We start from the raw sequence: 14,425 nt of genomic DNA, 5'->3' as shown, positions 1-14,425 counted from the left end.
CTCAGGCGACGGGCCTTTCTATGGAGGGCAGAAAGTGGAAAAAATAGAGTCGTATTGCAGATTCTACCAGCCTTAACCAGTTCTTCCGCCAGGGCAAAAACCCTATCAAGAGGGCGGGAGGCTTCAACAGGGAGGAGCTCTCTCACCCATGGGACGAGGTCTACTATATCGTGATGAAGTATTTTACGCTGGAGGGAAGGTATGGCATTTTCTACTACTACCATCTCCCGTTCCTTAACCATTTGAGGAATAAAGACCTCATTTCCATTCTGTTCTTTTTACTGCATTCTATGGATGCTAATATTAAAGACATAACCAAAGCTAAGAAAAAAGGGAAAGACTTTCCCATCCTGCATCAGGGCCTTATTCTCTGCCTGTATAACTTTCACCTCGCCCTCTGCCCGCCCCGTTCCATCTCTGTGCAGAATGTCAGTCCCTCGACCCACCCTCCTGCCATTAATGATTCAAGCCCTCGACTCCCGGAAATTGGCTCCTCCAACAAGAAAACCAAGAATCACTCCTCAGAGGAGGTCAGATCCCCCCAAAGAGTCAAAATCCAAGAGATTGACTCCGATTTGGAAATTACTGAAGAAGCCAATACCCCCCGTCATTCTAGCAAACTGGCCTCTAAACCCTCAGAAAAATCCCTGAGAGACCCCTCCTCCTCGCACGACACTGGCAATTCCATTCCGACTGATAAAATACCCCTGGCCCAACAAAATCCGACCCCTCATTCTGTGAGCTCCACCCGGGTTTCAGAAAGCCCCTTATCCTCCAAGAGTCCGGAGCCATCCAATTTCCCCTCCTCGACCTTCAGGATGGAAAAAATGATGGTCGTAGAGGAGGCTAGCAACGTGAAGGAGGAGGAATCCAACCCGACGGAGCTTGAGAAAAAAGATAGATGCCCTCTCTAACAATGTGCAGGTGATCACCAGCAGACTAGAGGTGGCGAAGTCCAAGATGCACGATGTTTCCAAGCTTGCTCTGAATGTTATGCGATGCTCGGCTACTACGTTGTGCCTAATGCAGGAAAGCACGACCAAAGGGAAAGACAAGGAGGACGACGACTACAAAGGCCTGTTCAAGTTCCTCACTAAGGAATGGACTAGAAAGCTGCTCCCTAAGAAGAGCCAAGGTAAAAAGAAATAACTTTCTGCATGTGGAGGATTTCTGGTTTTTTGACTATTTTGTGTAGCCGTTGGGCGGATAAGGCTAGTTTAAGCTTTTGTTTATTCTTCTCTGTTTATTGCCCTGTGTGGCAAATGACTAATACTCTGACTAGTATTATTTCATTGCTGATAAACTCTCGTAGTATGGTTTTTGTTTTTGATAGAGGTAAAAGGCTGCTACTTTGCTGATTATATGCGAACAATGATTCTGTCACTGTCCTTCTAATTGTTCCTATGGGTCAACCCCCTCGTTTTTGGCTGCTTTTAATATAAAAAACAAAGCTCTCTACATTTTGATCACTGTAATAGACACACAAGTCTTATATTTCTATATAGATGTTATAACATTTTTGAAATCATTTTAACTATTTCATTTCTACCCTAACAATTTCACAATCACCTCGAAACAAAATTATCTATAGACAAACTAAACATTTTCTTTGCAAATCATTGTTTTAAATCTCCCTTATGTAAAACTATCTTGTTTTAAAAAATTATGAAACATATTTCGTTCTTTGAAAAGCATTATGTACCCCTAAATCTTAACAAGACAATAAATGGAAGAAGAATTCTATTTCTTATTCACCATTTTCCCATGAAATCTTACTTTCCAAGAAATACTGGCATTTCTTAGTTATCAGCACCCATTCCACCAAATTCAGTGACAACACGTACTAAACTCATAATGTCCAAAACTACTCCTATAATCCAATCTGTTAAACCCTAAAAGAACTTAAAACCCCTACAACCTCTAATTCCTACAAAAGCTAGGTAGTAATCCTTGATTTATCAAACATTTTCACTGCTATCTGTAATTAATGGCTTCCGTGGGACTTCGTCTTCGTCCTAACCTGATTAACCCCAGAAAACTCTTCAGAAGTTTCTCTTCAATACACAGTTCTGCAACTAGGGGTTCTTCAGCATTTCCTCATACCCAAAAGCCGTCGGTTTTATTTCATTCCAAAATCTTTCGTTCTTCTTCTGCACTGTTCCCTCATGTTATACAATCCCATCAAACGGTGCGGTGCAAGACAACGTCGGGGTCAGGGTATTCCCCGTTGAATGATCCGTCCCCAAACTGGAGCAACAGGCCGCCCAGGGAGACGATTCTTCTGGATGGATGCGATTATGAGCACTGGCTTATTGTCATGGAGTTCCCTAAGGACCCCAAGCCCTCGGAGGATGAGATGGTGGCCAACTATGTGAAGACCCTTGCAGCTGTTGTTGGCAGGTAGATTTTTCTTTTTATTTTATAAAATGGTTTGAAACCCTAGGTTAGATTTAACGTGTAAATGTTTAAGCCCTTCAAACCCTAGGCTGGATATCATATTTCAGTTGGGCAACGGAAATCCCTTGATATTTTTCCATTAATTTGGTTTCATGTTGTGTGAAAAATCCTTAAATCCTTGCGCTTAATGAAATATTTTAGCCCAGGCACTGTAAACCCATGAACTCTTGTTATACAGGTTTTGTTTTTCTTTTGAAACTATAGTTACTAGTAACGAGAAATGAGAATTGGACACGACAACATGGCGGAGTTTGTGGATTTCTCCTTATGTAAACCGCCTATTGAAATTGACGAAGTATTTACCTTGCATACACAATAACGGATTGTGCTTGAAACGTCAGATAAAAGCTGTGCATTCTTTTAAGTTTTGGTTCGTCATAAAATTAAATATAAAGAAGTATAAATAGAAGATTGAATGAACATAAATGATAAATACACGGCAAAGCTGAATTTTATGAAAATAACTTACTGTAATCTGATTTAAGAAGTATGATGTGCACAGGCCACAACGCCTCGAACATTGATCAAATATTCGATAGCTAGTGGCATAATACAGGTCCCATTTCAATTAAATATTTTTAACTTTTCTACAAAGCTTGTTTTTTCTTTTGCATTTGCTTTGATACCAATGCTGATAGATGGCTTATTAGATGATTAGGTATTTACAGATTGGTGAAATATTTGTTTGAACTGAATTTTTAATGACAACATCCAACAAATGCTATCAGTCCTATTAAGTCATGGCATGGCTAAGTTACTGATTCTCGAACTGGTTTGCGTTTGGGTTTGGAGAGTTGGGCAAAAAAATCTTGGGCTTGGATGTGTTTTTGTTTTGTCCATAACAAAACATATTAAAATAGTAAATATATACATATTTGCTGTATTAATTAAATTCAAAATACCACATAGCATCATATAATAAGCAAAACTACCATGAAAATTAAAAATGCTATAATGTCAATTATTAAAATTAAAATTATGTGATATATATTTATTGTTCAGACCTGAATATTAAAAGAAAAAAGAAAAATATAAAAAATCAGTCATTAGACTTCAATGTCATATGTGTCTTCAAAAATATCATCAACATCATCAATATTAGATGATGTATCATGTAGGTACTGTTATATTAGAAGAACCACAAGAAGTGCCATTGACCCTTGTATTTCTGCCAGCTGGCTCGTCCTCAACTTCAAGTGTAACCAATTGGGAAGTCGAAGCATCTAAGTTAATATGCTTTGGCTCAATATCTCACTTTGTTGTGTTTCTTCCTTATAAAAAATTTGTTTGTGCAAATAGAGGTGCAAGTTGGAATGCACACACTCAAGTTCTTGCCTTTCTTGAGTGCAATCAGTTGTCCTTTATTGGGTGGATGTAGGAGTGTGCTCCAGTTCCTCTCAGATGCAGATGAACTAGTGACACTGACAAGTTTAGAAAATTAAGAGTTACAAAATTCAAATAATTTATAAATGAAACTTCAAAGATTATTTTTTGTTTATAAAACTTCCAATAAAAATTTGATTGTAAGAGGTTGTATATTTTGGAATTGTTGGCCATGGAAGTACCACTAACTGTGAGCAGCCTTCTTGAACTTGTCACAAAGAGTATCAATGTGTTGAATTCACTCATGACTACATCCTACGAATTAATATTAGGGAGAAGTGTATGAAATGTTGCTTTTTACACTTTGTTAACTTCAAAATCTTTGTAGATGGGACAATTCTCATTGGCACATAAGGGATATCAGCACCATGCTATTTTGGACCCAATGCAAAGGTAAAAAAATGTAGTATAGTGGTCATTGTGTTCCATCTCTCTTCAATAACTATATGCACCTATTTGAATAAAGTTTTTTGGGTGTCTTGTTCTTGTGAAATGACATTTTCAATGGTCCCTTTTATCTCTTATGTGTAATGGGTGTAGGTTGTTCTTTATGCGTAGGAAAAAATGGTTGGCTTTCTACCACAAGTTTAGTGTTTGACGGCTTAGGAGTGGCCTCATTTCTCAAGATCTTTTTCTTTGCCAAAGGATGATTTGATCTATAGCAGTGCTCCATGGGGACGCGTCTCCCCCCCCTCCCCGCCAAGGCCCACTTCCCCCCGTCCCTGAAACTCGTCCCCCAAACTTAGGCCCCTTGTCCCCGTGTGGCCCCGTCCTCAATGGCTGTGAAACATTGATCTATAGCCTGCTATTTCATTTGCTTTCTCCTACTCAACATGCTGTGACTTGCTCAGATGGAATGAATGCACCAATTTTTCTTGGACAAACTTTGATTGCGTGTCCAAGAATGCCACATAAATGGGCTTTCACTTGACTAGTTGAGTTTGAATATTGCACACCACACCCGTTACAAATCTAAATATAACCTCTACCATTTGGATCCTGTTATACCATTTAGCATTTATCAAAATGGCAGAATTTTGGTTTGGTTTGAAGTGAAGTCAATTCATGGAGCTAGAGTTGGCTGCCGTTGTAATCCCTATGGCAACAAGTTTGATAAATAAGATATTTAAAACAAATGAATACACTACACACAAACAGAGTTAAAATTTTTTAAGCATATGCCATAAGTTCAAAGAAGAATGAAAGAAATACAAGAGACTTCATTTATTAAACAAATATGTAGGAAAAAAATATAACAAAACGACTCACCTCGTGTAAATTTTTTCCTCTACAATCTCCTTGGCAGCAAATGGGCTCGTTCATGTGTGGGAATAGCAAAACCAATCACTTTGGGACCTTCAATATCGAATTCCATTTGTGCAATGGCAATCAAAAATAAAAAAGTTTAATAAGAATGAACATGATTTTTTTTTTTTGCATTTACAATGAGGTTCACATTAGGTTCTATGAAAAAAATCAGATTTGAAATGGGTTTATCTTATTTTAGAGTTGAAGTGGGTTTGCATGTGTTCATCTGAGATGAACCCTAAGGCTAAAAACAACACCCTAGTTGACTATCCTATCGGACTGCACTAGAATCCCAATTGGGAGGAGATTGTACCTGGATTTGGCGGGGTTGAATAAAAAAGTGGTAACATGGTTGCATTGTATGAAATAGTGTTCATTTTAAACTTTTTTACATTACTAAATATTTCTAATATCTATTTTGCAACTAAATAATCATAGAAAATCTCTTTGTAGAGTTCAACTAAATTTAATAATTTTTAATCGTTACCTAAAAGATTTTAAAACTCAACTTTCTGAATCATCTGTGTTCATTTTGATATGTTAATTGCATCATTTCATAGTGGATCTTTCTCTCATTTTTGAATCAGATTATAATTAGTAAACGACAATCATCAGGAGGAACTGTCAACAGCATGCAATGGTAGTGTGATGGTCCTTGAATGCTTTCTTTGTGGGTGCCATTTTATTCAAATGCTGTTTCAAGCACCAACAGTGCATGCGCATTTCATGGTGGTTGTTTGCTTTGCATACCTGTTTCAAACTATCCTAACACAAAACAACTTCTTGTTGTCACATTTCATGCAAGTATGTTATGGACCCTGAAAATAGTAGACTGGATGTTGTTTGTCATTGAAAACCCTAGTTTCAGAAGTTTGTTTCCATTGAGATTTTGAAACCCTAGGGTCGATATCACTTTTGTATTAAATGAAATTATGAAATTCAACAATTTTAGTTGTGGCTGTGTGATCCAATGGCTCATAGGGACGACAGATGGTTCAACCGTCTTAGCTTTACCAAGATGGGCTGAATTCTAGTGTAATGCCGCTTCTCCTTTTTCACAAGAGTCACCATCTTTCCTTTTGAAAGCATTCTAACAAAGAGTCCACATAAGGTCTGCATATACTTGACCCGAATGTTGTAAGATGGGCATTTCTATGATAAAGTGTTCTTGCAGTTTAAGGGGTCCAGTCTGAAAGAGATATTCAAAGAGGCAAAACTTCACAAGACCGCTGGCTTATTGATCAAAATCCACAACAGAAGGGCTGACAGGGAAAAGAATTTGAAAACTGCTAATACTGCTACTCTGGGTTCCATAGACTAATGGTCTCGTGGACACTGTTAAAACTCATTCATTCTTCTCTTTCTAGTTTCTTCCTTAGATGCTGTTCGTATATCTTTCTTGCATGCAATTCTTTGTGAACTAGTCTTTATTTGTGCTATAATTATCTTCTGACTCTATTTAATTTTCTGTTCTGCGTACTTCTCTCATTATGTTCATAAGTGGTTTCACTTGTAGAAACTAGCATGTTAGTTGCTTAGTGTTATTGGTGTTGAAGGAATTTTTATCAGCTATTATGCTGTTTCTATTTGCTTGTGCACATCCATTTTCAGTTTCATCTTCACCGTCCTAAGAAGTCTTTTCTTGATTGAGTAGTCATGGATATGCTTAGCAAAAGCCTTCAAAAAATTTTCAAAAATTTTCACATCAAGCATCAGTGGATTGAATTGGGTCATGAGCTTGTATTCTAACTCTTGCCCTTCTTAATAAACTGAGATTTAGGATGTCACACCCACCATCCAAAGCTGAAGATACTGCCGCTCCTCACTTCTTGTTAGGCTACAGACCATAGCTTTTGTGACATGGCCTGCTTTTTGTGCTCACTCTATGCACCAGACATCTGGCTTGCAGTGATGTTGCATCATCAGGGATATTTGAAGGGCAAACCCCTTTCATTATCCACAGCTATGTCACAGGATTCGGCGAATTTCAAAGAAGCAATTTGAAATTCGGCAAACTTCATAGAAATCTTAAAAATTTGTTTAAGTTCACCCCAAATTCGTACAGAGAAGGGCCTGGTTATTGTTTGCTAAAAAAAATCTTGGCAATGCAATCTCAAAACCCTTGCAGCGCTTCCAGATTGCATTTGTCGTGGTCACGCCGTGAGCAGATTTTCCCGTAGCGCGCTCTGTAGGTTTCCCATAAAGCGATCGATAAATTTTTATTACCCTCCCCTGAAAAAGCAATAAATTTTTATTACCCTCCGCTGAAAAAGCCACACTATGATTTTATAACATGTCACTAGAAATTAAAGGAGAGACGTATTTTTCATTTTGTATAAAATTTAAAATATTAAAATGCATCGATATTGTTTCGTTTTGTTTTTGTCCTTTTTAATATTTTAATGGTATACATTAGAAAATATTTTAAAATATTTTTTTAGATTTTTAATATATATATATATATATATAAAAATATATAATTTAATATATTTATTAAATTGTATTTATTTTTGTAAAATTTTAATATATTTATTAAAGTTTATTTATTTTACTAATTTTGTGAATTTATTTATTTATATTGGTCGAATTAGATGTCAATTTTTTTTCGGAACTTTTTTCCTTGTCGAATTTCATCCGAATTTTATTGATGCCGAATTCGAACCTTGTGACTTAGATCCACAGGATTAACATCCTTGCTATCACCCTCTGTTACCAAAGCAACAGAAAAAAAGAGTGTGACAAAGAGCTCTGCAAACCCTTCCTAGTATACTATGGGGCAAACAAATCATGGGAACAAAGATAGACAGCCAAAACGAAACGAAACCTACAAAATATGAAGATGTAAGGGCCTTCTTGAATTCCCCTGACAAATTATTTAACAGATAAAAGGCCAAAGGAATACATGTCACCAGCTAGTAGTATACCTTTTTTTAACAGAAAACAACACACACAAATTGGTAAATTGGAGGTTTACCCTGTTGAAATCCTTTTTCTGATGACTGCTGTATAAATAAATATTGGTCTTTTTTAATGGCTAGTAAATTGCAACCATGGGGATTGCTCCTTTTTTAGTAACCAAATAAAAATTACATAATCTGAAAGTAAAGGCTCATAATTAACAATTGAGCCACAAACCGAAAAATAGTGATGCATTACATTAGACCAAAGGATCCTATTAGACAGAGGGATCTCATTGAGAAACATCCTCCTCATTGACACCACCACCTTCATTTAGATCTTTTGGGAGATGGGAAGGTTGAGATATAAGCAAAGTTGAGGTGCTCTCATCCCTGGAGATGTAGGGCCTCTTGTCAATTGCTGAGTGTTTTGGAGATTGTTTGGCCTTTGGATCCATGGCAGCTTTTTGAAACTCTCTTGAATTGAGTCATCATTGATTTTTGGAAAGCCCAAGGAGCCTGAAGCGACATACAAAAGAAGCATTTGACCCAACTAAGAATCTAAAGAAATCTTGACTTGTAGATTATTCTTATTCCCTTTATTAACTTTGTTGGAGGGTTTTTGCCTTTTGTTAAGACTATCCAGTGTAATATATGGGAGAAGCATCTTTCCACCATGAGGCCTCCTGCTTTGACTGAATTTTAATGTTTGGACAATCTACTGCAATATACCCAGCTTTGTAACATCTCTAGCATTCGAAAGATAGACCTTCATAGTTCAAGGGTTGTGTCCATCCCTGACCATTTGCACTCATAAATATTTTTGCCAGAGGATCTTTGGAAGTAAGTATATAATTCCACTTGAATCCATGCAAAAGTTGTATGAATAAAATATGTTGAGTCGTTGTCTTTAGTCACAGTATTGCCAATTGAGCTGCTAATTGCTGCAAAGCAAGATTTAAACCAGTAGTGATTGGCATGATAGAAAATGATTCAGTATTAGGATTAAAATGCCGATGCCATGATTTTAATGTTAGTATGTTTTGTCCCCACAACCATACATAGTGTAGAATTGTGTTTATATACTTGCTATTGTCAAAAATCATGATGGAATGGTGTTTCTAGCACAAGGATAAATTTCTATTTTTTCTTCCATTAGAGGTATCCAAGATTTAGCTATTCTCTTGAGCAAATATAGAAAGCTCAACTATAAACAATTGAACCTTTTGATCAACCCATTCTCAAAGAATTTTTCATTTTCAAGCAACTCTTTCTTTACAGTGGCATCGAAATTTAATTCAGTGGATTTACCACGTAAAGAATAATCTTCCTGATTTCGATATCTTTGTGGTCCTTAGGATTAAAAACCAGGTTGATGGAGGAGTGAACCCTAGATTTGGTTGTGTTCAAGAAAAAAGCCCCAGCCATGGTGTAACCCTTTCCAGTAGGCATATCTTTAGCTTCCAAGGCTGGCTGATGAGAGTCCTTCTAAGGTCCATTTGATACCTTTCTGTGTTCGAATGCCCAGCAATAGCCCTTCTGGAGGTAGTCAGTGGCACAATGCTGGATAATTCTTGCCACATGGAAACTAGGTCATTCACCCCACTGACCCGATAGCAAGAGGAGTCTCCATTGGCTTGATGAGATCTGCCATGCCCCATCCCATCAGAAGCCTTGATGGATTTCAAAGCTTCAGGAACTGAGCCCGTAGCAAGGTTTTTCAAAACCCTAGCGCCATGAATAGTCAAGAGTTTCACCATTTTTAAAGATTTTGGGTTTTTCATAAACACTCACAATGTTAATAAAACTTCCCTACTTCAATTGGGTGTTTTTGGTATCACCTGCAAGAGGTATCATGTCACAGTTGAGCACTTAATACACAAAGCCATTTAAGGTTTCACATCATTTCTCAGTTGGGGACCCTTCTAGTTCTAACATTTAGAAAATTCTTGTTGAATGATACCTTATTTATATTGGCATTTTCTGGAACCTTAAAAATCAGTTTTATTTATAGCATTCCATGGTTGCTTTTCAAAATCCCCAAGGTCATATTGCAGTGCTTCATTTTACTTGGACATTTTTATAATCCCTTAGCTTGCATATCGATGCTTGACTCTGATTTTTCATGTGGCATCTATAGTGAAGAGGAGGCCAAAAAGAAGATTTATTCTGTATCTACATATACTTATACAGGTTTTGGAGCCCTGATCTCCGAGGAACTCTCCTTCAAAGTGAAAGGTACTCTGTTCTCCACATCAAAATCATCACTATCTCAAAAAGAAGTCTTGCTCACAAAACAAGAAATTTATTGGCAATTCTAAAATTGTAAATATTCTTGCAGGTCTGCCTGGAGTACTTTGGGTATTGCCTGATTCATATATTGATGTCCCCAAAAAGGATTATGGAGGTAACTTCAATTTTATTATCTTCTGTTAGGTGCTGGCAAAAGGTTGTATTTGAGTCGCTCTCTTGAGAAATTATTGACACCATATTGAATTCACATGTCACACTTTCAAGAAATTATTGACATCATCTTGAATTCATGTGGACTATTAGTTAATTACTTTAGGTCAAATTAAGTTTTTAAAATGGTACTATCTGATACCATTGATTGTGTTCTAGTTAAATCATTGCCATCTGTGCCTTTGAACTGATGAATGGTTAAGATTTTTTTTCCTTTTTTCGGTCTAGAAATTATGACATATGATGTGAGTTTCTTAGATATTGATGTGTGATGATATATGGTTCTAGGTGACCTATTTATCGATGGAAAAGTGGTACCTAGACCAGAATACAGATACCCTGAGAGGCCACAGGGTAGGAATGACCGTCCAAGGCCACGTTATGATAGACGCAGGGATTCCACACAGGTTGAACGTAGACAGCCAACACCATTGCAGCGCAGAGATCCAATACCAACGGACCGCAGGGATACTGCACAAGGATGCAGTATGGGCACAATACAAACAGAAAGAAAAGAGCCTTCACAAGCTGGAGGTAAGATGCAGATGTTCTGTAAGATTTAAGAATAATATTATTTCTTTTAATTTGTATTTTAATTCTCAAATCATTATTGCAGGAGGCCGGTAATTATTCTGAAATCACAAGGTCAACAGTTCAGTAGGAATTTTCAACTGCCTGGTTGCTGCCCCTGACATTGTGGATGCCTTAGGGTGATTCCAGTCTTACCTTTGGATGGAATTATGCATGTTTTCTTTGTAGGATCTTGGCATCTGATGGTAGCCTTAAAGCGAGGTTGTAGGTAGAACTCTGCTTAACCATTATAGATAACATTGTTCATACGAGTTTCAGAGTGGCGAGAATTTGTCTGATCAACTATTTGCATGGAAAGGGTCATTGTAAGCTCATTTCATCTCTAATGATGAATGGATGCAAGCACATCTGTATGTAATGACTGTATGCTCACCTGCAGGAAAATATGATCCAATTTTAGCAAGATATGTTTATATGGCACTGCTACTCTGTTTTCTGTTTTCCATATCCTGTGTAGATGTTTTTGTGGGAAGACTTGACATGGTGCTCTAGCTTCCCAAGTGGAATCCATTGAACTACAGAGTTTGCTACTTCATGACTATTTAAGACCACGTGTAGTGTCTTTCCTAATTAGATCATATCATTAACATATTAGTTTTCCAATAACAATGCAGGTTGGACTTCACTATGTTAACATGTGCTTTCTCGAGTCTCTTTCATCTGAGTTTGCCTAAGTTGAATAAGTACTAATATTGCGTTGGGTATGGTGTTGACAATTAATCATGCCTTCAAAGCAGTATTGATTTAGATGATGGTGGGAGAAGTACATGCTTGATTATATTATCAGAAGCGTTAGAAAGTCTATTCACATGATGGAGGCAGAATTATACACGTTTTTTTAGTATCAGGAATGTTAGAATGGTATTGGAGCCATGGTTTGATGCCAAATGCCAGATCTTTGTGGCATAGTTAGGAACACTACCTATCCATTAAGCATGATGATTTAAGTTTTGCACATTAAAATTGATACTAAGAAACGCCAATTATTTTTTGATTATGTTATTGTATGGTCTAAAAGACTAAAAGCTTTCACTGTTGGATCTATTGTTGTTTGTAGCTTCCAAGTAATTGGAATTTTAAATGAGGCTTTTGATTTCAACCTTTTTTATATTAGTTGGTCACACCCAGTATAAATAACACAAAGAATGATGTCTTTAATCAATATGCTTAACCAGCTAAAGATTAAAGTTCTCTGTTTAGAATTGTAATGTGAAAAATTTGGTTTAAACTTAATAACAAAGAACTTCATGTTTCAGTGAATTTGGGAGAACAAGTATTTGAACTTTATGATTATGTTCAAGTATTTAAAGCGAACTTCAATTGCTATTAGAATCACTACCTATTCTGGGCATCTCCATAGAAGTATATGTTCTTGGATTTGCTCATAACATAAGAAAGTGCGAGTATCTGGTGGTACATGGGTATTTAGAAGTTTCACGATGATCCCAGTTTGGCATGACATCTCTGCATTGAATGAATTGAGGGATATTGAATAATCTAAAAATATAGCAATTCATTTAATTGGCTGTTCAAATCTCCCATAAAGCTTGTTGTAAGGTGGTTCTGCCTGTTTATCAATTATTTGCTTTTTGAGTCTAAACAAAATATAAACGTGTTTAGATTAATTTTACTGTATAGGTGGAAAATTATCCCCCCTGGCCATCAATGGTCAGCAAATACGTTGTTCTTTTAGACTGCTATAATGTTTAATGCGAACATTATATTTGATATCTTAAAAAATGTCAGGCACTCATGGCTTTTAACCATTCATAGACCTTGAGGGATATTCTATGAAACTCAAAATATGGCGATTCATTTAATTAGCTGTTCAAATTCTTATGCAGTTTGCTTCAGGGTTGTTCTGCCTGTTTGGGGCTAAAACAAAAAATATGTCTAGATTAGGTTTACTCTTTAGCTGGATGCTTATACCCCTGAAGCCATCGATGGTCAGCAAATATGTTGTTCTTTAAACCGCCACGGTGTTTCACATAAACATAACTTTTGATCTCTAGAAAACATACTGAGCATCCATATGGTTTTTCATTATTTATAGATCTGTACTAATTATAGGTGAAAAAATAGGATTTTGAGTGAGCATTAATCAAATTGAATGATCTTTTCTGTTGTGTTTGACTGGAAAGTAACTCAACCTTTTATGTATTTTGATTTTTTAATTTTTTTATTCTCTTCGTTCTACCTATTACGCTGTATATTATTCGTCTCTATTTCCAATGTCATGTTAGTTTCGTGTAGCTGTTAGGGATGGAATGTATTTCAGAGGACGCATCACTTGCCACGGATGTCACTTTACATGGATCAATGGTAAAGATATTGCAATATGTAATGCAATGAACGATGAGGTTGAGTGAGAGATTAAGATTCGTTCGGTTTTGATTGGACAAAAAAAGCAGTTGAGGTGTTGGCCATTATCAGAGTTCTACAGAGTAGAGAGGAGATATAGGGGCTTTTCGTCGTGCATTGGGCCAAAGATGAAAAGAGCTAAAATAATAGCTAAAATAAGTGAAAAAAAATTCTTTCCTTGTAACACTTTTGGTGCTCCAATTTTGCAGCGATATGGTTTAGTAAGGCTAAAGAATTAAGAGGCCAAGTTGGCACATGTTTTAACATTTGATACAACATATCATTTAATGTTGCAAGAAGCCTTTATTGGAAGGATGGTTCATTGCATTGATTATAAAAGAAAGGGGTTCAAGGCACAATTCTTATACGAGTCGAGTGAGTCAGGATGTCATAAAGAACACATACATTTTATGAGGTTTATAGAATGAAGGTTTGTAACATTTTATTTGATGGGTGGATAGATAGTAGAAATCACACATTGATCAACTTTCTTGTGGCTTTAGGCAAGTACATGATATTTTTGAAGTCAATTGTTCTCTCTATCGAATTGAAAAATGACCAAAATCTTATGCAACATAATGAATGAGATGGCGATTGAGGTGGGTTGGGTAAATTGTGAACGAAAATGCAATTGCATATGTGGCAATTGAGAGATTTTATAATGCAAGGCGCCATATTCGTTTTGAATTCATTGTGTCAAGCCAAAGCAATGGTCCAAGATGCAACAAATGCTACAATGCTCATTACTATAATGACGAAAAGGTTGCCCAACCAAGGCATGTGAGGAATTATACCCTTTATTGAAACTACATGTGATGCATACATATGCATAAAAAGAAAGAGAGGTAATAGCAAGTCATGCTTAACATAATAGAATAGACATTCATGTACCAAATGAACTTCTATTTTTTCACAATCTTCATGCAATGCTCCAAGTGTATGTAAAATGTATTACAGAATGACAA

The 14,425-nt window shown here is 36.5% G+C and overlaps 1 protein-coding gene across 1 annotated transcript; it reads left to right on the top strand.

Annotated features, from left to right (window-relative positions):
• Positions 1-1,758: 1,758 nt before the first annotated feature.
• Positions 1,759-11,502, top strand: LOC131030639 (multiple organellar RNA editing factor 3, mitochondrial). Its single transcript, XM_057961542.2, has 5 exons — positions 1,759-2,400; positions 10,186-10,283; positions 10,387-10,452; positions 10,797-11,042; positions 11,125-11,502. Exons 1-5 carry the CDS (start codon positions 1,988-1,990, stop codon positions 11,133-11,135), a joined length of 834 nt encoding a protein of 277 aa, XP_057817525.2. The 5' UTR covers positions 1,759-1,987; the 3' UTR covers positions 11,136-11,502.
• The last annotated feature ends 2,923 nt before the right edge of the window (positions 11,503-14,425 follow it).

This window comes from Cryptomeria japonica, chromosome 3 (assembly GCF_030272615.1).
Source record: "Cryptomeria japonica chromosome 3, Sugi_1.0, whole genome shotgun sequence".
NCBI lineage: Eukaryota > Viridiplantae > Streptophyta > Pinopsida > Cupressales > Cupressaceae > Cryptomeria > Cryptomeria japonica.
This window is presented reverse-complemented; position numbering and strand designations above follow the sequence as displayed.

Excerpts from the sequence above, each read along its gene's own strand:
- LOC131030639 (XM_057961542.2), top strand. The coding sequence starts at position 1,988 with ATGGCTTCCGTGGGACTTCGTCTTCGTCCTAACCTGATTAACCCCAGA. Across the intron at positions 2,401-10,185 it reads CTTGCAGCTGTTGTTGGCAG|TGAAGAGGAGGCCAAAAAGA; the intron begins GTAGATTTTTCT and ends TGGCATCTATAG. Across the intron at positions 10,284-10,386 it reads ACTCTCCTTCAAAGTGAAAG|GTCTGCCTGGAGTACTTTGG; the intron begins GTACTCTGTTCT and ends ATATTCTTGCAG.